The sequence below is a fragment of the Odocoileus virginianus genome, chromosome 21 (assembly GCF_023699985.2).
Source record: "Odocoileus virginianus isolate 20LAN1187 ecotype Illinois chromosome 21, Ovbor_1.2, whole genome shotgun sequence".
Classification (NCBI taxonomy): domain Eukaryota; kingdom Metazoa; phylum Chordata; class Mammalia; order Artiodactyla; family Cervidae; genus Odocoileus; species Odocoileus virginianus.
In genome coordinates, this window is record NC_069694.1 from 4,468,306 (window position 1) to 4,489,673 (window position 21,368).

Consider the following 21,368-nt stretch of genomic DNA (forward strand, 5'->3'; position numbering starts at 1 on the left):
TTTGAATGTTTCTGGATTGTTTATGGTATCTGTAGAATTGAGACAGACTTAATGAAAAGAATAAAATCCTCTTTCCAAGATTCTTTGAGCTGAGAGAGAGAGGTTATGTTAATATATAGCATGATAGTATTAATCAAGTTGCCAAATAAAGGAATTATAGACTCTAAGGGAAAAAGTCCATGAATAGCTAAGATAAATCATCAATCTTTAAAAAGAAGAGTAATGAGGGATATTCACTCTATAGGACTCTAAAAGGAATAAAAATAGTATAGTACAATATTGGTAAAACAGGAACAAACAGATCAAGGGAAATTATGAGAAAGCTCAAGACAAAGATATATGATATATATATATATGGGGATTTACTATAATATAAAATTGGCAGCAGACATCAGTTGGATTATTGAAAAAGCAAGAGAATTCCAGAAAAACATCTACTCCTGCTTTATTGACAATGCCAAAGCCTTTGACTGTGTGAATCACAACATACTGTGGAAAATTCTTCAAGAGATGGGAATACCAGACCACCTGACCCGCCTCCTGAGAAATCTGTATGCAGGTCAAGAAGCAATAGTTAGGACTAGACGTGGAACGACAGACTGGTTCCAAATAGGGAAAGGAGTACGTCAAGGCTGTATATTGTCACCCTGCTTATTTAACTTATATACAGAGTACATCATGAGAAGTACTGGACTGGATGAAGTACAAGCTGGAATCAAGATTGCCAGGAGAAATATCAATAACCTCAGATATGCAGATAACACCACCCTTATGGTAGAAATTGAAGAAGAGCTAAATAGCCTCTTGACGAAAGTGAAAGAGGAGAGTGAAAAAGTTGGTTTAAAGCTCAACATTCAGAAAACTAATATCATGGCATCTGGTCCCATCACTTCATGGCAAATAGATGGGGAAACAGTGGAAAGAGTGACAGACTTTATTTTCCTGGGCTCCAAAATCACTGCAGATGATGATGGCAGCCATGAAATAAAAAGATGCTTGTTCCTTGGAAGAAAAGTTATGATCAACCTAGACAGCATATTAAAAAGCAGAGCCATTACTTTGCCAACAAAGGTCCGTCTAGTCAAAGTTATGGTTTTTCCAGTAGAAAATAGAAAATTCCATCCATTTTCTCACATGTATGTATGAGAGAGTTGGACTATAAAGGAAGCTGAGTGCTGAAGAATTGATGCTTTTGAACTGTGGTATTGGAGAAGACTCTTGAGAGTCCCTTGGACTGCAAGGAGATACAACCAGTACATCCTAAAGGAAATCAGTCCTGAATATTCATTGGGAGGACTGATGCTGAAGCTGAAACTCCAATACTTTGGCCACCTGATGCAAAGAACTAACTCATTTGAAAAGACCCTGATTCTGGGAAAGACTGAAGGCAGAAGGATAAGGGGATGACAGAGGATAAGATGGTTGGATGGAGTCACCAACTCAATGGACATGAGTTTGAGTAAACTCCTGGAGTTAGTGATGGACAGGGAGGCCTGGCATGCTGCAGTCCATGGGGTCACAAAGAGTCAGACATGACTGAGTGACTGAACTGAACTGAAAATTGGCAGAACAAAGCAATAAAGAAATAATAGATTATTTATCAGGATGGGGAATACATGTAACTCCATGGCTGATTCATGTCAATGTATGACAAAACCCACTGCAATGTTGTGAAGTAATTAGCCTCCAACTAATAAAAAAAAAAAAAAGAAATAATAGATTATTGAATAGAGGATGCTGGAAATCTCACTATGTGTAAGAAAATGGAAATGGATTCTCCATTGTTAGCAAGTATAAAGTGAATAGAAAAAATGTAGGCTGATATCTTCTGACCTTAAGACAGAATGATACTTCATAAATAAATGTTAAAAAGCACAAAAATAAGGGAAAATGGTGGGTTAGATTATATCACAGGTTTCTATTGGATGAAGGACACCAAGAAAGAATCTAAAAATAGGAAAGGAAATGTTGACAATAACTAAAACCAACAAAAAGTTAATATCTAGACTATAGAAGGATCTTCTGAAAGCCAACAGCAATAGCAAAACTTCCAAGGTTTTTAATGGGAAAGGATAAGAATATACAACATAAAGCAAAGAAAGAAAGAAAGTGAAGCCGCTCAGTCGTGTCTGACTCTCTGTGACCCCATGGACTGTAGCCCACCAGACTCCTCTGTCCATGGGATTTTCCAGGCAAGAAAACTGGAGTGGGTTGCCATTTCCTTCTCCAGGGGATCTTCCTGATCCAGGGATCAATCCCGAGTCTCCTGCATTGTAGGCAGACACTTCAGAGTAATATACAACGTACAGAAGAAGAAATTTAACAAGCATACAAGGAAATGCCCAAACTCAATGGTTATCAGAAAAACAGTAATTAAAATGATAAGGCTATATATCTTTATCCCTACTACCTACTACAAAAATTATGGAACAATGTAAAACATTGTGGGGCATGTGGAAACATAGGAAACGTCTTTCCCTGTAGGAGGGAGTATTGGATGGTACAAACATAATGAAGCGCCATCTGGCACTACCCGAAAAACTGGGGATATGCATAAGCTATTATCCCGTGATTTCTACTCTCAGAGAAATTCACAAACGAATGTGGTCAAGGTTACTCCTTGCAGTAGTCTATTTGAAGGAGAAGTTAGAGGATAGCAGTGGATGAGCAGATAAAGAATAGTATGTGAGCTACGTACAACTGCACTGTCCAAAATGTAAGCCATCAGTCAGATACGGTTCATCATATTACTTATTTAAAATTCTTTATTTGATTTGAATTTAAATCATGTAGAATTAGATAAAATAAGAATTCAGTTCTTCCATCACACTAAATATTCTTTAAGTGCTCAATAGCTACATGCATCCAGTGACTACTATGTTGGATAGGATAGAGTAAAAACATCTCCATCATCAAAGAAAGCTGGATTCAATTGTACTGTCATGGAGAAGTATGAAGCAATTTTTAAATAAGGGATGAAAGTTTCATGAAAGATAATACAGATGGTTCTTAAAAGCATAGTGCCTATAGAAGGGAATTTGAAACACAATTAGGTGTGTTGCATAACATCATTTGTATAAATAAAAGTGTGCAGAAAAAAATAATAATACACATTGAGTTAAGTCACCTAAATTAAAAGGTACATGTTAACCCAAATTGATGGTTTCCTCAAATTGATGGGACTGGAGTAGAGTGTAGGGGTAAAAGGGAAAAAACAAACCCATCTACACAGATTTTAGAGCTGAGAGGAGTTTTAGATTATGAAGTCCACACCATCATTGTGTTTGCCCTTCTGGGCAAGACTACAGTATGAGTAAAACATGATTCCTGACACCGAGGAGCATATAGTTCATTTGGGACACGACTCAAATGTTCAAAGAAAAGTAGTAAGAAAAATTAAATGACTGTGACAAACACCTGAGAGAAAGAGGTATCCAGGAATGCGGAGGTGGGAGAAATCTGGAATGATGCAGGAAAGGTGATGCCGCGGAGGGGCCTTGATGATGGTGGGGGAGAATGAGGCAATGGAACAACAGCAGGCTAGGCAGACAGAAGGAAAGGTAGTAGGAAACCATCAAGTGGAGGGAATGGAAGAAAATCAGAAAAGAGGTTAGCAAGGCAGGCTGGCCCAGAAGGAGCTGGCCGTGGCACATCCTACCACGCCACCAAACTGCACGGTTCACCTGGGAGACTGAGTCATGCTCACTGGCCCAGAAGAATGACTAATGCACTTCTTCCACTCTCAAGATGACCCAGTTAGCCTATAAAATATATGCAATTTAATTCTGCATATACAGAGAAATAGGCTGATAAAATTGAGAGATATTAAGGACTTTCTGGGTACATATTGATTTGACACATTATATATCCAAATAAATATTTCTGAGATGTTGTAATTACAAGCACAGGAACAAAATTAGAAGGTGCACTTTTGGAGTGCACCTAATTTTTTCTGTTATCTTTAGAAATGATGAGCTGGTCTTTGGGAAAAAGGAAAATAATTTACATAAAAACGCTATTTGTACTTCCAGACAATGACCTGACCTTGAACACCTCATGAACATCTCTATAACAGAGAATTAGGTTCTAATAAAGCTGACTGGAATTCTCCCCTAATACTATGAGGTTGTTAGACGCTAACACTACAGTCACTCTCGCTGGAGCAAACCTCGCGGCAGGTGGTAGCAGATTAAAACTGCCACACGTATCCTGTTACATATTTGTAAGAACACGCAGGGAAAAATTCAATTAGGGAAACTCAATTACAATCAGAATGTGTTGAACATTTTGATTACTAAAAATAAGTTGCTAAAAGCACCATTACCTCAATTTTGGTTAAGAGGTCTTGCAGTTCTCCTGATTCGTTCATTGACAAAATTTTCTCAGCACCCTATTAACAAGAGAGGGCAGGGGAGAAAGAAAATCCATTTTGTTAGTATTTGAGAAAAAAAGTTTTAGACGGGAAAGTTTAACCCAGAAAATACTGGACAGGGTTTTTCACTTCCGATCTAAATAAACCTAAAACCAGTCTTCCCTGGAGGCTCAGTGGTAAAGAATCTGCCTGCCAATTCAGGGGACGCAGGTTCAATCCCTGGGTCAGGAAGATCCCCTGGAGAAGGGTATGGTAACTCACTCCATTATTTTTGCTGGGAAATTCCAAGGACAGAGGAGCCTGGCAGGCTACAGTCCATGGGGTCACAAAAGAGTCAGACATGACTTAGCAACTAAATAATAATGACAAAACCTAGATCCAGGAAACCAAAAGAGTAGTGTATCTCTTTCCTTTCACATATTCTCCCAGCTAGTAAGGCTAATGGTGGGCAAAAGGAAGATTGCCAGCAGAAGTTGAGTGATGGGAACCCACAGCTCTCAGATGAAGTCCAGACACGGAAGATTCCAGCACACCCTTCAGAGTTGTTCAGGAAGCTGAAGGCAGCCGCCTGGGAAAGGAAGCCTCTGAGCAAATCCCCAGCCTGGGCCACCTCTGCCCACTCCAGGCAGTCCTGGACCTCCCCTCCCTAGAGTCATACATGTAAACACCAGAGCAACTGATAGTAATAATGAAATTACTAAGCATCCACAAAAGTACATATCGTGAGTAGACACCCAAAATCATCTAATTTGATGTGGTGGATTCTCTTAATGGTAGAAAATGATGGCTGCTATCCAAAAGTCTACAAGCAATAAATGCTGGAGAGGGTGTGGAGAAAAGGGAACCCTCTTACACTGTTGGTGGGAATGCAAACTAGTACAGCTGCTATGGAGAACAGTGTGGAGATTCCTTAAAAAACTGGACATAGAACTGTCATATGACTCAGCAATCCCACTTCTAGGCAAACACACCAAGGAAACCAGATCTGAAAGAGACGCGTGCACCCCAATGTTCATCGCAGCACTGTTTATAATACCCAGGACATGGAAGCAACCTAGATGCCCATCAGCAGACAAATGGATCAGGAAGCTGTGGTACATATACACCATGGAATATTACTCAGCCATTAAAAAGAATTCATTTGAATCAGTTCTAATGAGATGGATGAAACTGGAGCCCATTATACAGAGTGAAGTAAGCCAGAAAGATAAACACCAATACAGTATACTAATGCATATATATGGAATTTAGAAAGATGGTAACGATAACCCTATATGCAAAACAGAAAAAGAGACACAGATGCACAGAACAGACTTGTGGACTCTGTGGGAGAAGGCGAGGGTGGGATGTTTCGAGAGAACAGCATCGAAACATGTATATTATCTAGGGTGAAACAGATCACCAGCCCAGGCTGGATGCATAAGACAAGTGCTCGGGCCTGGTGCACTGGGAAGACCCAGAGGGATCGGGTGGAGAGGGAGGTGGGAGGGGAGATAGGGATGGGGAACATATGTAAATCCATGGCTGATTCATGTCAAATGTATGGCAAAAACCACTAGAATATTGTAAAGTAATTAGCTTCCAACTAATAAAAATAAATGAAAAAAAAAAAAAGAAAATGAGCCTCAGTGAGATTAGACAACAATTCCCAGGTCACCCAGAGAAAAAGCAGAGTTGGAACTAGAACACGAGCAGGGAATTTGCTCCAGAGCTGATGTTTTCAACTTTAAAATTTTACTGTGAAAAGGACAACAGAGGCCATGTATGTACTTTCCCACAAACCCATCGTGTCTCTTGGGACTACTCATTTTCCTTTCCTTTCCAGCCTCTACCTACCTTTACCCACTCTATTTCCCCACATCCAGCCACAGACAGGAAAGAAGGAAGACATTATTATTTCCCATCAAAGACAAGACCACTTCTGCCTTTTGCACATAATATCCCTGGCAAAGACTAAGTGTTGAATCCTTTTTTGATTTGGAGTAGGAAATGGCAACCCACTCCAGTATTCTTGCCCAGAAAATCCCATGCACAGAGGAACCAGATGGGGCTACAGTTCATGAGGTCACAAAGAGTTGGACATGAGTGACTGAGCATTCATGCATGCCATTTTTGATTCATCAAGACAGACAGAAATATCATCAGATAAAAAAATACTTCCTGGATTCCTGTTTGTGCTGAAGACACAAAGACTCATTTAAAAAATTTAAAAGGCCCTCGTGTTAGGAGGTTACAATACATTTTTATGTAAACACACAACCAAGTAACCCTCAAGAAGAATGGGAGATGACTGCTAAATGAGTGATGCAGGAAATGGATGAACCAGGAGATGCCAGCAGGGAGAAAAGAAGATCTGCTTATGGGGAGCAGAAAAGACTTTCTGAGGTTGGTCACATTTGATCTGGACTTTGAAGATTAGGTGAGGCTTTTAAGACAGGCAGGAAACTCCACCAAGGATGTACGGGAGTCTTTAGTTTTGTGTTTCATTTACTTGAGTTTATTTTATATTGGTGCTAGTGGTAAAGAACCTGCCTGCCAACTTAGGAGACATAAGAGATGTGGGTTTGATCCCTGGATTGGCAAGATCCCTTGGAGGAGGGTGTGGTAACCCACTCCAGTATTTTTGCCTGGAGAATCTCATAAACAGGGGAGCCCGGTGGAGCTCTGGTGGGCAGAGTCAGATGAGACTGAAGTGACTTAGCACATGTGCACACATATCATCTTAACCACAATCAGCAATGTCCAACAAAGCACAGTGCATGAACATACAGGGCTACAGAAAATGCATTCTCTTCCTTTGTCCGTCAGTGGTTTTGCCAGGAATACAGATGTGACTTACTTAGAGTGAGAACAAACTAAGGAGACATCAAAACAAAACGTTAAAAGCCTAAAATGTGTTAATAACTGGTATATTTTACCTTTGCTACATTCTAATTCTTTTAGGAGTTACAGGGGACATGGGTTCTCTGCATAAACTAAAATGGGAAAAGCTTCAGGAAATTTGGTACGTGAACTAAGCAATAAGGAGAATATCTGACTCATTTTGCTTCAGTGAAAGAAAATGGACCCCAGTGACTACAAAAAACAAGAATGTACCCACATCATGCATCTGCTTCCCAGATCTTTCCTTATCTTAGGAAGGTGCCTTAGTCTGCTGTTTAGAATACCCTGCACAGGTCAGAAAAGGACTGTCTCACTACCCCCAGATGCATGAAATTTACTCTCCAGCCAAATCGTTCCAGCACCATCAGGACTTCAGGAGCAGACTCCACGTTTCATGAGCAACTCAGGCTGTGCCCACATAAGCCCTGTGATGAAAGGCGTGAGAGTCTATGCTCTTGGAGACATCTGCATGGCTGTAGCACAGATGCTGGACCAAGTCCTTGAGGGGGGAAAAGCTCTGCTCTCTAGTGGAGACCTAGGAGCTAAGAGTTTCCGCCCCCGTCGCTGCAGCTGCTCGCTGTGGCCTCTGCCACAGCTCCACGCGGCCGGACCGCCCCTGGTCTCCTTGGGAGGAGCCCCTGGGCCCTGCGCTATGTACTGAGCGGTCACAACAACCAAATCGCCTGCTTGCCCACAGGGCTCCACGTCCGCACCTCCACCTGACCCTGTCCTTGCTGAATCTAAGCGCGAGATTCTACAGGGAGGACAAGGGCATCAAACGGTGTCCTCTCTGCTCTTCGGCAGCAGCTGCAGGATGGCCATCTCAGCCTGATTGGCAAAGACTATGGGCTTTCGTGGTGACTCACCACTAAAAATTCTGCCTGGAATGCCTGCCAACGCAGAGAGAAACTGGAGTTCTCCCATCCCGAGACGGGACATTTACCAGGGCAACTCCCAACCTGATATTTACCAAGGTAACTCTGTCTGCACTGTATTTACATATTCCAGAGGTCTTATTCCATACTGTTTTCCATCGAGAGCTTTCCAATTATTACTTGACCAATAATGAAGCCCTTGTGTCCATAAAAGGGAGTGTATTTCCTTAAGCATCCCTATTTTGGGGAAATAGTCTTTTTTGCTGGCTGGTATTTGGCTAGGAATGTCACATGTGAGTTTGTTGCTTTTAAAATATAATTCCACATATAATTCCACGTAAGTCGAAATTAATTAATGATTCTATTGATTGGCACAGTTTGCCAAGACCGCCAATATACCTGTGGAAGTATTTCTGGTATATTTTTCATTTAATGTAGAATCATGGTTTTTTTTCTGAAAATTAATATCTTCCTGAAAACAGTGATAATGGCAATGTGTTCAGTGGTTTACAGATACTGGCTCTCCTAGTTATCGGTGTGAAGTAAGTATTATCGTCAGGATTTTTGAAATGAAGAAACCCGAGTATGATGATGAGGGCAGTGCGCCAGGCCTTTCTGTCTGTCAGTCAAGTACAAGGCCTGGGGCACCTCCCTCACGCCCTTCATCCTTTAGTTTCTTCGTCTCAAAACCTGCGATCATAATGCTCACTTTGATAGTTTACATATGACGACGTGGCACATGTAAAGCCAAAATGATAGCTATGATTGAGCATGAAGTTTGACTCTGAGCCAGCTCCTCCACTGAAACAAAGTTTTCTTAGCACAACAGTTTACACAATGCAATGCCTTACATAAGAGTTTAGAAGAAGTGGCTGATATAATAAGTAACCCTTGCCTTTTTATTAACTATAAAACATTAATATTTGTCATTGTTATTGTTTAGCCCCTAAGCTGTGTCTGACTCTCTGTGACCCCATGGACTATAGCCTGCCAGGCGCCTCTGTTTATGGGAGTTTCCAGGCAAGAATACTGGAGGGGATTGCCATTTCCTACTCCAGGGACCTTCCGAACCCAGGGATCGAACTCAGGCCTCCTGCATTTGCAAGTGTTGGCGGGTGGATGCTTCACTACTGAGCCTTCAGAGAAGCCCATGGTCTCTGGTGAATGTCAATGCAGAAATGGCCCTTGAACCAAACAATATACGATTTCATCTCGTCTGCTTAAACAGGTTCCTTTTCCCTCTCAGATGCCTCCCTGCACTTATTTTTCTCTCCATATTTTATTATGTCTTTGAGTGACTGGGAGGAAACCCAACATCCTTAGCACAATCTACAAAGGCCTTCACTACCTTTTTGGACCAACCTTTCCAGCCCTGTGTTGTAATACCATATGTTGATACTCTGAATTTCTCCCATTTTCCTGGACACACCACATCCTTGCATAAAATAAGATAATATGCCTTTGCACATGCTTCATCCTTTTGCCCGAAGTTTCTCCTATCCTCACCGTCCTCTTCTGGAAAATTTCTATACATCCTCCCAAACCCAATGGAAATGTTACCTTCTTAATGAAATGTCTTTGATTTTCTAAGACACAAATCTGTGCTCTTGTCCCACCGCACAGCAATCCCAGTGGTGATGACAGAGGCTACTTCTTCAGGGATCAGCACTTTGTGGGGTGCACTATACACACTCAATAAATATTTGCCAGGTTTATGTCTTCTATCTTTTTGTAGTAAATGCAGTAATAAACTCCAAATGTTTCTTATGATAATTGCCACTTAAAAAGGAAAATAAACAAGGTCATGAGTCAACACGTACCCTGGTGGAGATAAACTTGCGAAAGGGACCTAAACAGAAAGACAGATACCTAGAGAAGACAGAGGGATGAAGACAATGCAAATGATTTCCTCCAGTTATCACTTCTCTCATCTGGGCACATGACAGGAAGCAAAGAACAAGCCAGTGGCAGTTGACTTCTGATGAAGCCCAGGAGGCTAGGACTGTCAAGTCCTGGCTGCTAAAGGATCTTTCCGCGGTGTAATCAGGAGAGCAGATGGCAGAGCTGGTGTTTAAGCAACTCAACTACCACGCAGCAGGACGCCTGCCAAAGGATGTGTTCAACAAATGTGTATTGTTATGGTTGCCCTGTGCCCCAGAAGGGAAGGTTACATCCACCCTGGAGACAGGCCACCTGAGTCCAGCTGACAAATGCAGGCCTGACTTCAGGAATTAGCTTTGGATCTTTTCCAGCACATGAACAAACTCCACCGAGGCCCTGGCATTCTACACAAAACACTTAGGCTTGGAACGTGTTCAAAGCAGCTGGAGCAGTATCCCACCAGTGTCTAAAAAAACCAGTAAAAGCTCCTGTGGATAATTTCATTCTAAAAAGCACAGTTTTCCTCTGTCCCTGGCAGGAAGAAGTAAGTGTAAAATTAAACTAGCTGACTTGTTTCATGCAATTATATAATACAGACTTTTGGTGTTAGAAAACACCTGCCAAAGACTGATTTTAGTTTTATGTAATTGATTTTTTCAGTGTGGTTCTAAAGAACAACTTCCTATGGAGGTTAATCTCGATTGTTTTTTATAATAAGTCCATATCATCAAAATAAATGTCCATAACAATGTGTATTATTTTCTTTCCTATGGCAGAAGGCCACCTCTCCTTCTGCTTTAATATTAGTATCAAACTATATAAAAGTGATACCAAGTTACCAGGCTAAAAGAAGATAGTACTGAGTGTTGAGCAGAATAAGCCAGAAGATTGCATTATTTAATAGATTTAGATTGTCACCTACTGCGTCACAAAATTTTCTCCTCATAAATTGAATTTTAGAATACAGTGATTAAGTTCACAAAGGTTTTTTGTTTTTTTTAAACTGAGATACAATTGACATATAGCATCTTACTGTTCTCAGGTGTATAACATGATGAGTTGGTGTTTGTATACACTGTGAAATGATCGCTCCAAGAAGTCCAGTTGACGTCCATCACCATACATTGCTACAGTATTTTTTCTTGTGATGAGAACTTTTCAGATCTGCTCTCTTAGCAATTTTCAAATATGCAGTATAGTACTATTAACCACAGCTAGCATTCTGTACATAGTATCATATAACTTACTTGTTCTATAACTGGCAATTTGTACCTTTTAACCCCCCTTCACCCATTTTATTTCTGCCCACTATACTCTGGGCAAACATCAATCTGTTCTTTGTATCTATGACTTTGGGGATTTCTTTTTTTTTTTTTTGTCTTGTGGGAGTTAGATTCCACAGATAAGTGAGATCATATTGTAGCTTTCTTTCTCTGACTTATTTCACTTGGCATAATGCCATAAAGGACCATCCATGAGATCACAACTGGCAAGATTTCCTTCATTTTTATGGTTGACAAACATACGCATCCTATTTCCTTTAACCCCTTACCAATTGGCGGACAGTGAGACTGCTCTGTATCTCGGCTGTTGTCAGTAATGCAGAGACAGCACTGAGAGCGCACATATATTTGGGGTTAGTGTTTTTCTTTTCTTCAGATAAACACCCAGCAGTGCAATTGCTGGATTGTATGGTAGTTCTATTTTTAGGTTTTTAAGGAACACCCATACTATTTTGCAGAGTGGCTGCACGGATTTATATTTCCCCCCATAGTGTACAAGGGTTGCCTTTTCTTCACATCCTTGCCAGCACTTGTTATTTCATGTCTTTTTGATGACATTCTAACAGGTGTGAGGGGATATCTCAGGGTTTTGACTTGCATTTCTTTAGGATTACTGACATTAAGTACTTTTTTATGCACTTGTTGGCCATTTGTAAGTCTTCTTTGGAAAATTGTTCATTCAGATCCTCTTTTTTAATTGGATTATTTACCTTTTCACTATTGACTTTATATTTTGGATACTAACACCTTATTAGATGTATAATTTGCAAATATCTCCTCCCACTCTGTAGGTTGACTTTTCATTCTGCAGATGGTTCCCCTTGCTGAGCAAAAGCTTTCTAGTTTGAGGTAGTCCAAATGTCTATTTCTACAATCAAGGAATTTTTTTAATAAGACTCCAGATTAAATCCCCTGATCTCCACTTACAAATTAATTTAACTTGGACAAAAACTCTTTAAGACTCAGTTTCCTTATTTGTAAATTGTGTATAATAATGTATACAGTGTTGTTGGAAAGGTGGCATGAAATGATATGAGTCTAGACTTTTATTTAATGCATGATAGAAATTCAATAAATAGTAGTCATTTACTTGTTCATTATTATTATTATTATTATTATTATTATTATTATTATTATTACTGAACTCCCCAAGAACATTTACAAGCTAGAATCTATTTCAAGCTCTCAAAATCTGGTTCACAAACATTTTCCATCCACAGTCAATAAATAATAAAAGGTACATGCAAATCAACAAGAGTCTCACAATTGTTTTGGGGTAATGTCACCATAAAGGAATGTAATAAAAGGGGGTGCTCATATAAAGCAGTAGGATGAAAAACTCAGTTGTGTAAACTGTTGAAAAGCTGAGATATTTGGGGACTTTCCATACAATAAAAGTTCTTAGTTAAGTTGTAGAATGGCTAAAGTATTCTTGATAATGGGAAATTTAGCAAGCTTTCAACCAGGACTCTGAAGAGTCAAAAAGGGACAGTTAGTGAAAAGCTTTGTTGATGAAAATTGAGTTGATTATTTTTCTGGGACACATGGATATTTAATTACTCAGCAGGAAAAATATTTGAGAAAGACTCATATGGTGAGAGTAATTGAGAAATATAATTAGTTGATCAAAATGTCAGTTAAAATTTCATCAATAGGAGGGAGCTCCTACTTCAATGGGGTTTAACCCAGATGGGATCCAAGGATGTTTAAACACAGATGGGTTAACTAAAGAATCATCACTGCAACAGTCAATGAAAATTACTTTATTTTGTACATTATTATCTTAGTAAATATGAGCAAACTCCAGGAGATAGTGGAGGACAGAGGAGCCAGGAGTGCTACAGTCCATGGGGTCGCAGAGAATTGGACTAAACAGCAAAGTAGTAAAATTATCAAAAGATCAAAGCACCACTCCTACCTAGCTGCTACCTAGAAAGACATCTCTGTAGTGAAGTTCATGCTCATGAAATAAAGCAGCTATACTATTTTTTTAATAAAGTTCTACCATGGAAAAGGGTCATGGGTTATCTAATATTTTTGTTTGTTTAATTTATGAGAATAAACCCAATGCATGTTTCAGGATCGCAGAAGGAAATTGGGATGTACAAATAATTCAGCTGAAGAGCATTCAACGAGGGCCCCACTTAACAGAAGTATGAACAGCGTTAAGTAAAGCCACAGGCCCGATGAAGCACCCAAGTGCTGGCAGAAAGAGGAAGCTGTTACTACGTTTGAGTTTAACGTATACAGAGCCCAACAAAAGATGTAGTCATGGGAATGGGACCAAGAGGAATTCAAGGTCTGCCTAAGGGGCACCTCAGAACGAAGGGAGCAGAGAAAATAAATACCGCTGTTTCCTGCCTCCCACAGATTTCCTGCTCTAGTGTCCTTCTGACTGATGTCAGGGGGCAAGGCACTTGAAGTCAGACCCTAAAGGCATTTGAGTGGTGCAGTTTGTTAAGTTTGCCCACAGTAGACCAGAGAAGGAGAGACGGAATCTGGAAAGGAAAACAGAAAGTAAGGACCCCAGTCAGCCACAAATCAGACGATTCCTTACATTCTATTGGGACTCCATTTATTAAGTGTCTTCAGAACAAGAGAATAAGGATGATGGTAATCCTCCTTTAATCCTAAGGAGAAAGAAATCACACCAGTAACAAGCTCGGCTGAGAAGGTTGTAGCGCTGGGGTTAAACTGGTGGCTTCAGCCGCACATTAAATCCCGTCTCGGCTACTTGCTTGCTGTGTGAGTTTGGGCCGTTAATCCCTCCAAACCTCAGCCTTCTCAGCTAGAAAATGAAGAGAAAAATATCTCTATCATGCAGGGTTGTAAGAAATAAATGAGATAATGCTTCTTACGTGTTTAGCATGGCTTCCCTGGTCGCTCAGGCAGTAAAGAATCCACCTGCAATTCAGGAGACCCAGTTTTGATGCCTGGGCAGGAAGATCCCCAGGAGAAGGGAATGGCAACCCACTCCACCCTTCTTGCCTGGGAATCCCATGGACAGAGGAGCCTAGCGGCTACAGGTCGTGGGGTCCGGTCAGACCCAACTGAGCAACTAAACAGGCACACACAGAGCCTTGCAAACTAAAATATTTGTTTCTTCTTGTTTTCAACAAGCCTGTATAAGTCATGGATGTTTCATTTAGCTTAATTTCAGAAATGCATTTGGAAAGACATTGTCAGTTGCTTTCTTTTCTGAAATCAACTGCAGGGACCTTCTCACAGTGGGACTATCTCCTTCCATAATAGTATGGGGAGAATACTAATTACCTCTGCTCCACTCTTATTACCCAAACTCCAGTCTCCTTTGTAGTTAGAAAATCCTCTGAGCCCTCTTTGGGCAGAGCATACAGTAAGGGCCCATTTTTCTCAGCCTCTGTGTGGTTAGGTGCAGCCATAGGACTAAGGCCTTGCCAGTGAGATGTGAGCGTAAGTAATGCAACAGCTCCCAAGCCACACTCTTAAATTAGGCAGACTGTCTTACACTTTCCCTTTTAAATAAGCCGGGAACCATGGAGTGAGGCTCACCCTGAAGCGAGGTGCAGTAAGTGAGAAGAATCGCAAACGAGAAGAGACAGTCTGTACCTCTGCACTGCCTCCAACTCAGACTTCTTTCAGAGACAAGTATACATCGTCTACCTTGTTTAAATGAACAACCTATGCGTGATTTGGGCTTCCCAAGTGGCGCTAGTGGTAGAGAACCTGCCTGCCAACTCAGGAGATATAAGACACGGGTTCGATCCCTGGATCAAGAAGATCCCCTGGAGGAGGACACAGCAGCCCACTCCAGTATTCTTGCCTGGAGAATCCATGGACAGAGGAGCCTGGCGGGCTCCATGGGCCTCATAGTCCATGACGTCGCAAAGAGATGGACACGACTGAGTGACTTAGCATGCACACACATGCACGATTCACATAGATGATTGAAAAATAGATATATAGACTGATACAGACATATAGATGTGTATGCATATATATATATAGATAGAAAGAGAGAGAGAGATTTATGTTGAGGTAAGCTAGAGATAGAGACGAAGAGATAGGATGAGGAAGACATCAGAGAGAGTAACTTAGAAATCACCACAAATTCTTGGGTACTGCCCAAAACTTAACTTATTTTTTGTTGTTGCTTTTAGCTACAAGATTTAGGGGAAAAAAGTAAAATAGAGTGACAATAATAACCTTATCCGGAGAGAATTCTTGTAGCTATTTTTAGGCTCTTTTCCTCCATTTCACCAAAGACTTTTCCTGTCAGGACTATTTCCTGTTCCAGAAAAGCAAATCAAGGCACTGATTTTGAAGGCAGGTTCAGGAAGGATGAATCAACTCAGGACTCTACATCAGGACTGAGAACAAAGCTTGGTACTCCTTTATCATCTCCTTTTGTTCTGGCCTCTGTGACCTCCAAAGAGACCGAGCTTACAATTTCCTCAGTACAAGGCTTCTGTGATTCATCTCCTGGCTGTCTCAGCGGGTAGGACTATGCCAGGAGGGCAGTTCTCAAGGGATGTGGGAGGAAGGAGTTAGCGCAGTGACACTGCAGCCGAGCCTGGAAGCCTCTTCTCCAAGCAGAAGCTTAATGAGCATGGGCTCTGCAAGCATCACTTTTTTAATCTGCACTGCTTCCCTGCAAGCTGTCTTTGAAAACCCTAGTTGTAAAAACAGAGAACCTAAGACTCAAAGGAATTGTAAAAGTATTATAAGAGTACCTGTTCAAGGTCACCCTACAACTAACAGTTGGCGCGGTCAAGATTGCAATCTAAATCTCTGTGTGTTAGTGGCTCAGTCATGTCCAGCTCTCTGCAACCCCTGGACTGTACCGCCAGGCTCCGCTGTCCATGGGATTCTCCAGGCAAGAATACGGGAGCGGGTAGCCATTCCCTCCTTCAGGAGATCTTCCCAACCCAGGGATCGAACCTGGGTGTCTTGCATTGCTGGCAGAATCTTTACCATCTGGGAAGCTCTAATCTAACTCTACCTGGCTCCAAAGTCTATGCTTTTCTTCACCAAACTTCACTTTTTTTCACTTATAAATATATACATATATATGTTTTAAAAATAATAACTATCTTTAAGGGATACTATGAGGATAAAGCATGATACTAACACACATTGTTACTGTTTAATAGAAAGTGGTTAATAATAATATCTGTTAATATTAATATACTTGCTATTACTATTATTATTGCACTAAACACTATAAAAACAATATATGATAAGTTTTGTCTAATGTTAACTGATAGTAGATAGTAAAGAACATAGATCTTAGACCTTGTCATTTCTGAAGCCTCACGGAGTGTTTCAGCATTTCATTTACGCCCTCAGTGCAGGCAGACTTACGCTGTAAAGTTCTGACCTGTGCATCTCTATTTTCCTTCCTGTGAAGCACAAAGCAAATAGATTGAAATAGAGGTCATTTGTTAAAGGACCTAGGCTCTAGGGACTGTTTCAGGGACTCTAGAGAGCAAACATATAGTCTCTTGTTTAAAAGGTGAGCTAATCCATGAAATGATCATTTGTCTTCCACCCATTTAATAAGGCAAAGTACAGTCACAGATAAAAGATAATATACTAAATAATAAGATAAAATAAATTAAGAGAAATGAAAGCATACCTAAAATAGTAAAGGGTAAAATTTAAAAGTAGAGTCCAAGAGTAAAGAGAAGTTTAATGTACTCATTGAAAACTGGATGAAATTAAGCGAATAAAAACTAGGAAAAATATACTAGTGAAATAAAATATTATAACCAAAGTCACAGTAGACTAAGAAAAGTAAGATAAAGAAAGGCCAGAAACATTTTAAAAATAAAACAAAAAATATTTGAAAATATAAAATTAACCAGTTAAGACATTATGAGGTGTGAAAATAATGTCAAGGAATTTTATTAGAATGTATAAATGAGGCTGCTTCTAAGACCCAAAGCATAAATCCTCATATGGAAAGTACCCAGGCTTTTAAGGCCAATTACTTAGTTACTAAACTATAAATGACATCACCAAGCAGACAGGTACTCACATCAACATTCTAGCAGTTGATCTTGACTCCTTACCCATCACCCCACATCCAAGCAATCAGGAAGTCCTATTTATTCACCTGCAATGTTAATTTTGAAACCATCCATTTCTCGTCATGTCTACCGTTAACATTGTGTTTCAAAGGTCCACTATTTCTGAGGTTTTATTCTTGCTCGCCATCAATCTCTACTCCATGCAGAGATCAGAGTAACCTCTTACAAAGTCAGAGTGGTCACCTCATCTGCCATTCCCTGATTAAAAGCAGTGACCACCTTTGTCTTCCATTTATGCCGAAGCCTCTCACCATGATCTAGAGGACCCTGTGCAGCGTGTCTCCTTCTAATTCTCTAAACCACTTTCACAGCCTCACTTCTGTGTCAAGCTCGTGGCCGTCCCGTTGGTTTTTCCTTCAATTTTCTTACAGCACCCAAAACATGCCAGCTCTTTCCTGCCTCAGAGCATCAGCTTGAATGCAGAAAAGCTCTACAATCAGAATTCACAGCTCCAGGGTGGCTTCTATGGTGGCCTCATTGTACTGTTCCCAGTCTTAGCTTCAAGTCTCAGATCCTAAAACAGACCTCCTCTGATCACCCAAACTAAATAAACCCTTTTTCTAATTACTCTCAATCTTAGACCCTGTTAACTTCATACCAATTGTCTGTCTGTAATTTAGCATCTGTTCCTAATATTTGCCTGTCCCTCTCCCCCAGTAGAATGTAAGCTCCATGAGACAGGACAACAGCTATGTAATTCAGCCTGGCGTAGAGCCAGACGCATCAGTGTCTCCTAAATACTTCTGAACGAAAGACCATGCTGTGGGCTTCCTTTTCAAAGCTTTGGCCTCCCCAGTAGATGAAAATCCTTCACATCAGAACCAGGGAACGAAAGCAAGATGAACAGTCCTAGGGCCCTGCCCCTACCCCCGGCATCTCCTGCCCCATGTGTTCGGTCTCCCACAGATATCAGGCTAGGAGGACTCGGTACAGCAAGAGGAAATGCTGCAGCCTGGCTCCTTAGAGCCTATAATTTGCAATCTGGTCACAGCCTCCCTTCCTGCAGCGATTCTTTGTTCTTGAACAACATAAGGTTGAACACCACGGCATTGCCGTTAGTGCCACTTATTATGGTTCAACATAATAAACACACGTTGGTCCACAGGAAAGAGGACACATAATTAAAGCTAGAGCATGTGCTACAAATAATAAAATGCACCCAACCAATGTCTCAAAGGTTATTGCAAGATAAAAGTATATTTTTAAATTAAAGTTTTTAAGTAAATTAGGATTAAATTTTAAAATTTAACTGAATTAAAGAAAATATCTCAGAGACTAAACTGTCATTCAATACAGCTCTCATTTATATCAGACCATAAGTATCAGTACCTTTATTTCCTGTCAGACCAAAATAAACTATCATCTCTTTGCTCTGGGTATTTACAAGAAGGATTACAGAGGACAGGAAACAGGAAAAAGCATAGCATTGGTTCCCGTAGGCTGGCAGTGAGGGACAAATCAGCTAAAATATAAGAAGGATATCCGACACAAGCCCAAACAATTACAAGCAAACCATTCAGAAGTTTTCAGCAAGATGCATATACTGCTAAGAGTCTACATTTTGAAGAGTAAAAATAAATAGATTTCTTCTCCAGAAAAACTGCACATAAATCCAGATATCTCTCCTCACAGTGCAAAATAAATAACTGTCACTGATTCCTGACATCAGTGTTTTAAATCAGATCCTTTTCAAAAGTTAAAAACTCAGTGAAGGGAATAAGCTGGACCCTTTGCAAAGTCTTGCATCAAGCTTCATGTCAAATCATCCTCCACTGAGTCGTGATGCTCCTTAGCCCTTGCTCAAGGTGAATTCAGAAACTAAGCAATAAGCAAGACAACTTTATTTGGGGCAAGCAAAGGAAGCAAAGTAGAGTCTCATTGCAAACACAGTTGACAGATGACCCAAGAAGGTCACTTGGAAGGTAATATAAAGGTATACAGTAATCTCTGAGAAAGATGCAGGAATTAAATTGTAGAAGGAAAGAAATGCTTATAGCTACACACATAGTCCCTAGTATATGGCTGGAAAAAGTATGAATTGATAATATATTCCTCACCCTTCCCCCAACATGTTTTGGTAATCCCCAATCAGCATAGGCTGATACATCACAACAGGTTTAAAAATGTACATTAAATAGGAGTTCATCTCCAGCACCATCTGATATCCAACCATCTTAGGAATTTAGTGGGCTTGTTGTTTACTGACTGATGCTCACCAACTCATGAGCCAACCATATACTTTGGACTGGTGTAAGACTTTGTCTGCCGCTTGGGAGTTAGTGAATTGACGTTATTCTCGTAATTCAGTGTATGATGATTTTATACAAACTTAAAATTTTCTAGCAATTGCTCCAAGCAAGATACCTTTAAAGGGTGAAAGCTGTTTAGGGGAGAAGTCCCAATTTGGGGGTATCTTGAGGGGAAAAAGTGGGCCTGGGGCTGGGATAGGAGCCGAAGTTCAGGAGAGCAGAGGAGAATGGCTTCTCTGTTCTATAGGAAAGAAAGAATCTGCCCTTTCAAAGAGAGAGGAGAGGACATTTACGCTGCTTTCAGGTCTTGGCGATTGCAAATACTGCTGCAATGAACACTGGGGTGTGTGTATTGTTTGGAATATGGTTTTCTCCAGATATATGCCCAGAAATGGGATCGCAGGATCATCGGGTAGCTCTATTTTTAGTTTTTTAAGGAACGTCCACACAGTACAGGCTGCATCAATTTACATCCACAAACAGCGCAGGATTCCCTTTTCTCCACATCCGCTCCGTTTACTGTTCGTAGATTTTTTTGATGATGGCCATTCTGACCTATGTGAGGTGATGTATCATTGTGGTTTTGAGTTGTATTTCTCTAATAATTTAGTGATGTTGAGCATATTTTCATGTGTTTTTTAACCATCTATATGTCTTCTTTGGGGGCCTTCCCGTCTCAGTGGTAGAGAATCTGCCTGCCACTGCAGGAGACACAGGAGACCCCAGTTCAATCTCTGGGTCGGGAAGATCCCTGGAGGAGGAAATGGCTACCCACTCAGTATTATTGCCTGGAATATTTCATTGACAGAGGAGCCTGGAGGGCTATAGTTCAGGAGTCACAAAGAGTCAGACATGACTGAACAACTGAACACATGTCTTCTTTGGAAAAATATCTATTTAGATCTGCTCATTTCTTGACTGGGTTGTCCTTTTTTTTTTTTAATTGCACTGCATGAGTTGTTTATATATTTTGGAGATTAATCCCTTGTTGATTGATTGCTTCATTTTCAAATATTTTCTCCCATTCTAGTCTTTTCATTTTGTTTACAGTTTCCTTTGTTGTGCAAAGGAATTAAAAAGATACATGTGCCCAAAATCTACTAATTTGCTAAGCATTTTTAAAGGATTTTTAAAACCAGTTTGTAAAACTTATTTGCAACATACAAAATTGAACCCATGACTACAGGTAAGAAAAATAAAGGTGAAAAATGGTTTTCTTCAGTTTAAATTTATGTTTTCAGAGGTAATTATTTCTTTTCTGCCTTATGAAAAATTCAGGAAGTACATGTAACGTTTAGAATGAAAGATTTCCTTTTGGAAAAAGGAAAGAGTCTTGTCAAGAGAATATACTGGTCATAGCAAACACCCTCTTCCACCAACACAAGAGATGACTCTACACATGGACATCACTAGATGGTCAATACTGAAATCAGATTGACTACATTCTCTGCACCCAAAGATGCAAAGAATGGCTCTATAGAGTCAGCAAAAACAAGACTAGGAGCTGCCTGTGGCTCAGATCATGAACTTCTTGTTGCAAAATTCAGACTTAAATTGAAGTAAGTAGGGAAAACCACTTAGACCATTCAAGTATGACCTGAGTGGAATCCCTTATGAATATACAGTGGAAGTGAGAAATAGATTCAAAGGATTATATCTGATAGACAGAGTGCCTGATGAACTACGGACGGAGGCTCATGACATTATACAGGAGGCAGTGATCAAAACTGTCTCCAAGAAAAAGAAATACAAAA

The 21,368-nt window shown here is 40.3% G+C and overlaps 1 protein-coding gene across 1 annotated transcript in view; it reads right to left on the reverse strand.

Annotated features, from left to right (window-relative positions):
- GRXCR1 (glutaredoxin and cysteine rich domain containing 1) overlaps window positions 1–21,368 on the reverse strand; it is a 121,240-nt gene that overhangs the window by 11,336 nt on the left and 88,536 nt on the right. Inside the window, exon 3 of the mRNA XM_070452395.1 lies at window positions 4,325–4,390. Coding sequence (XP_070308496.1) covers window positions 4,325–4,390 — 66 coding nt within the window. The remainder of the gene's footprint in view (window positions 1–4,324; window positions 4,391–21,368) is intronic.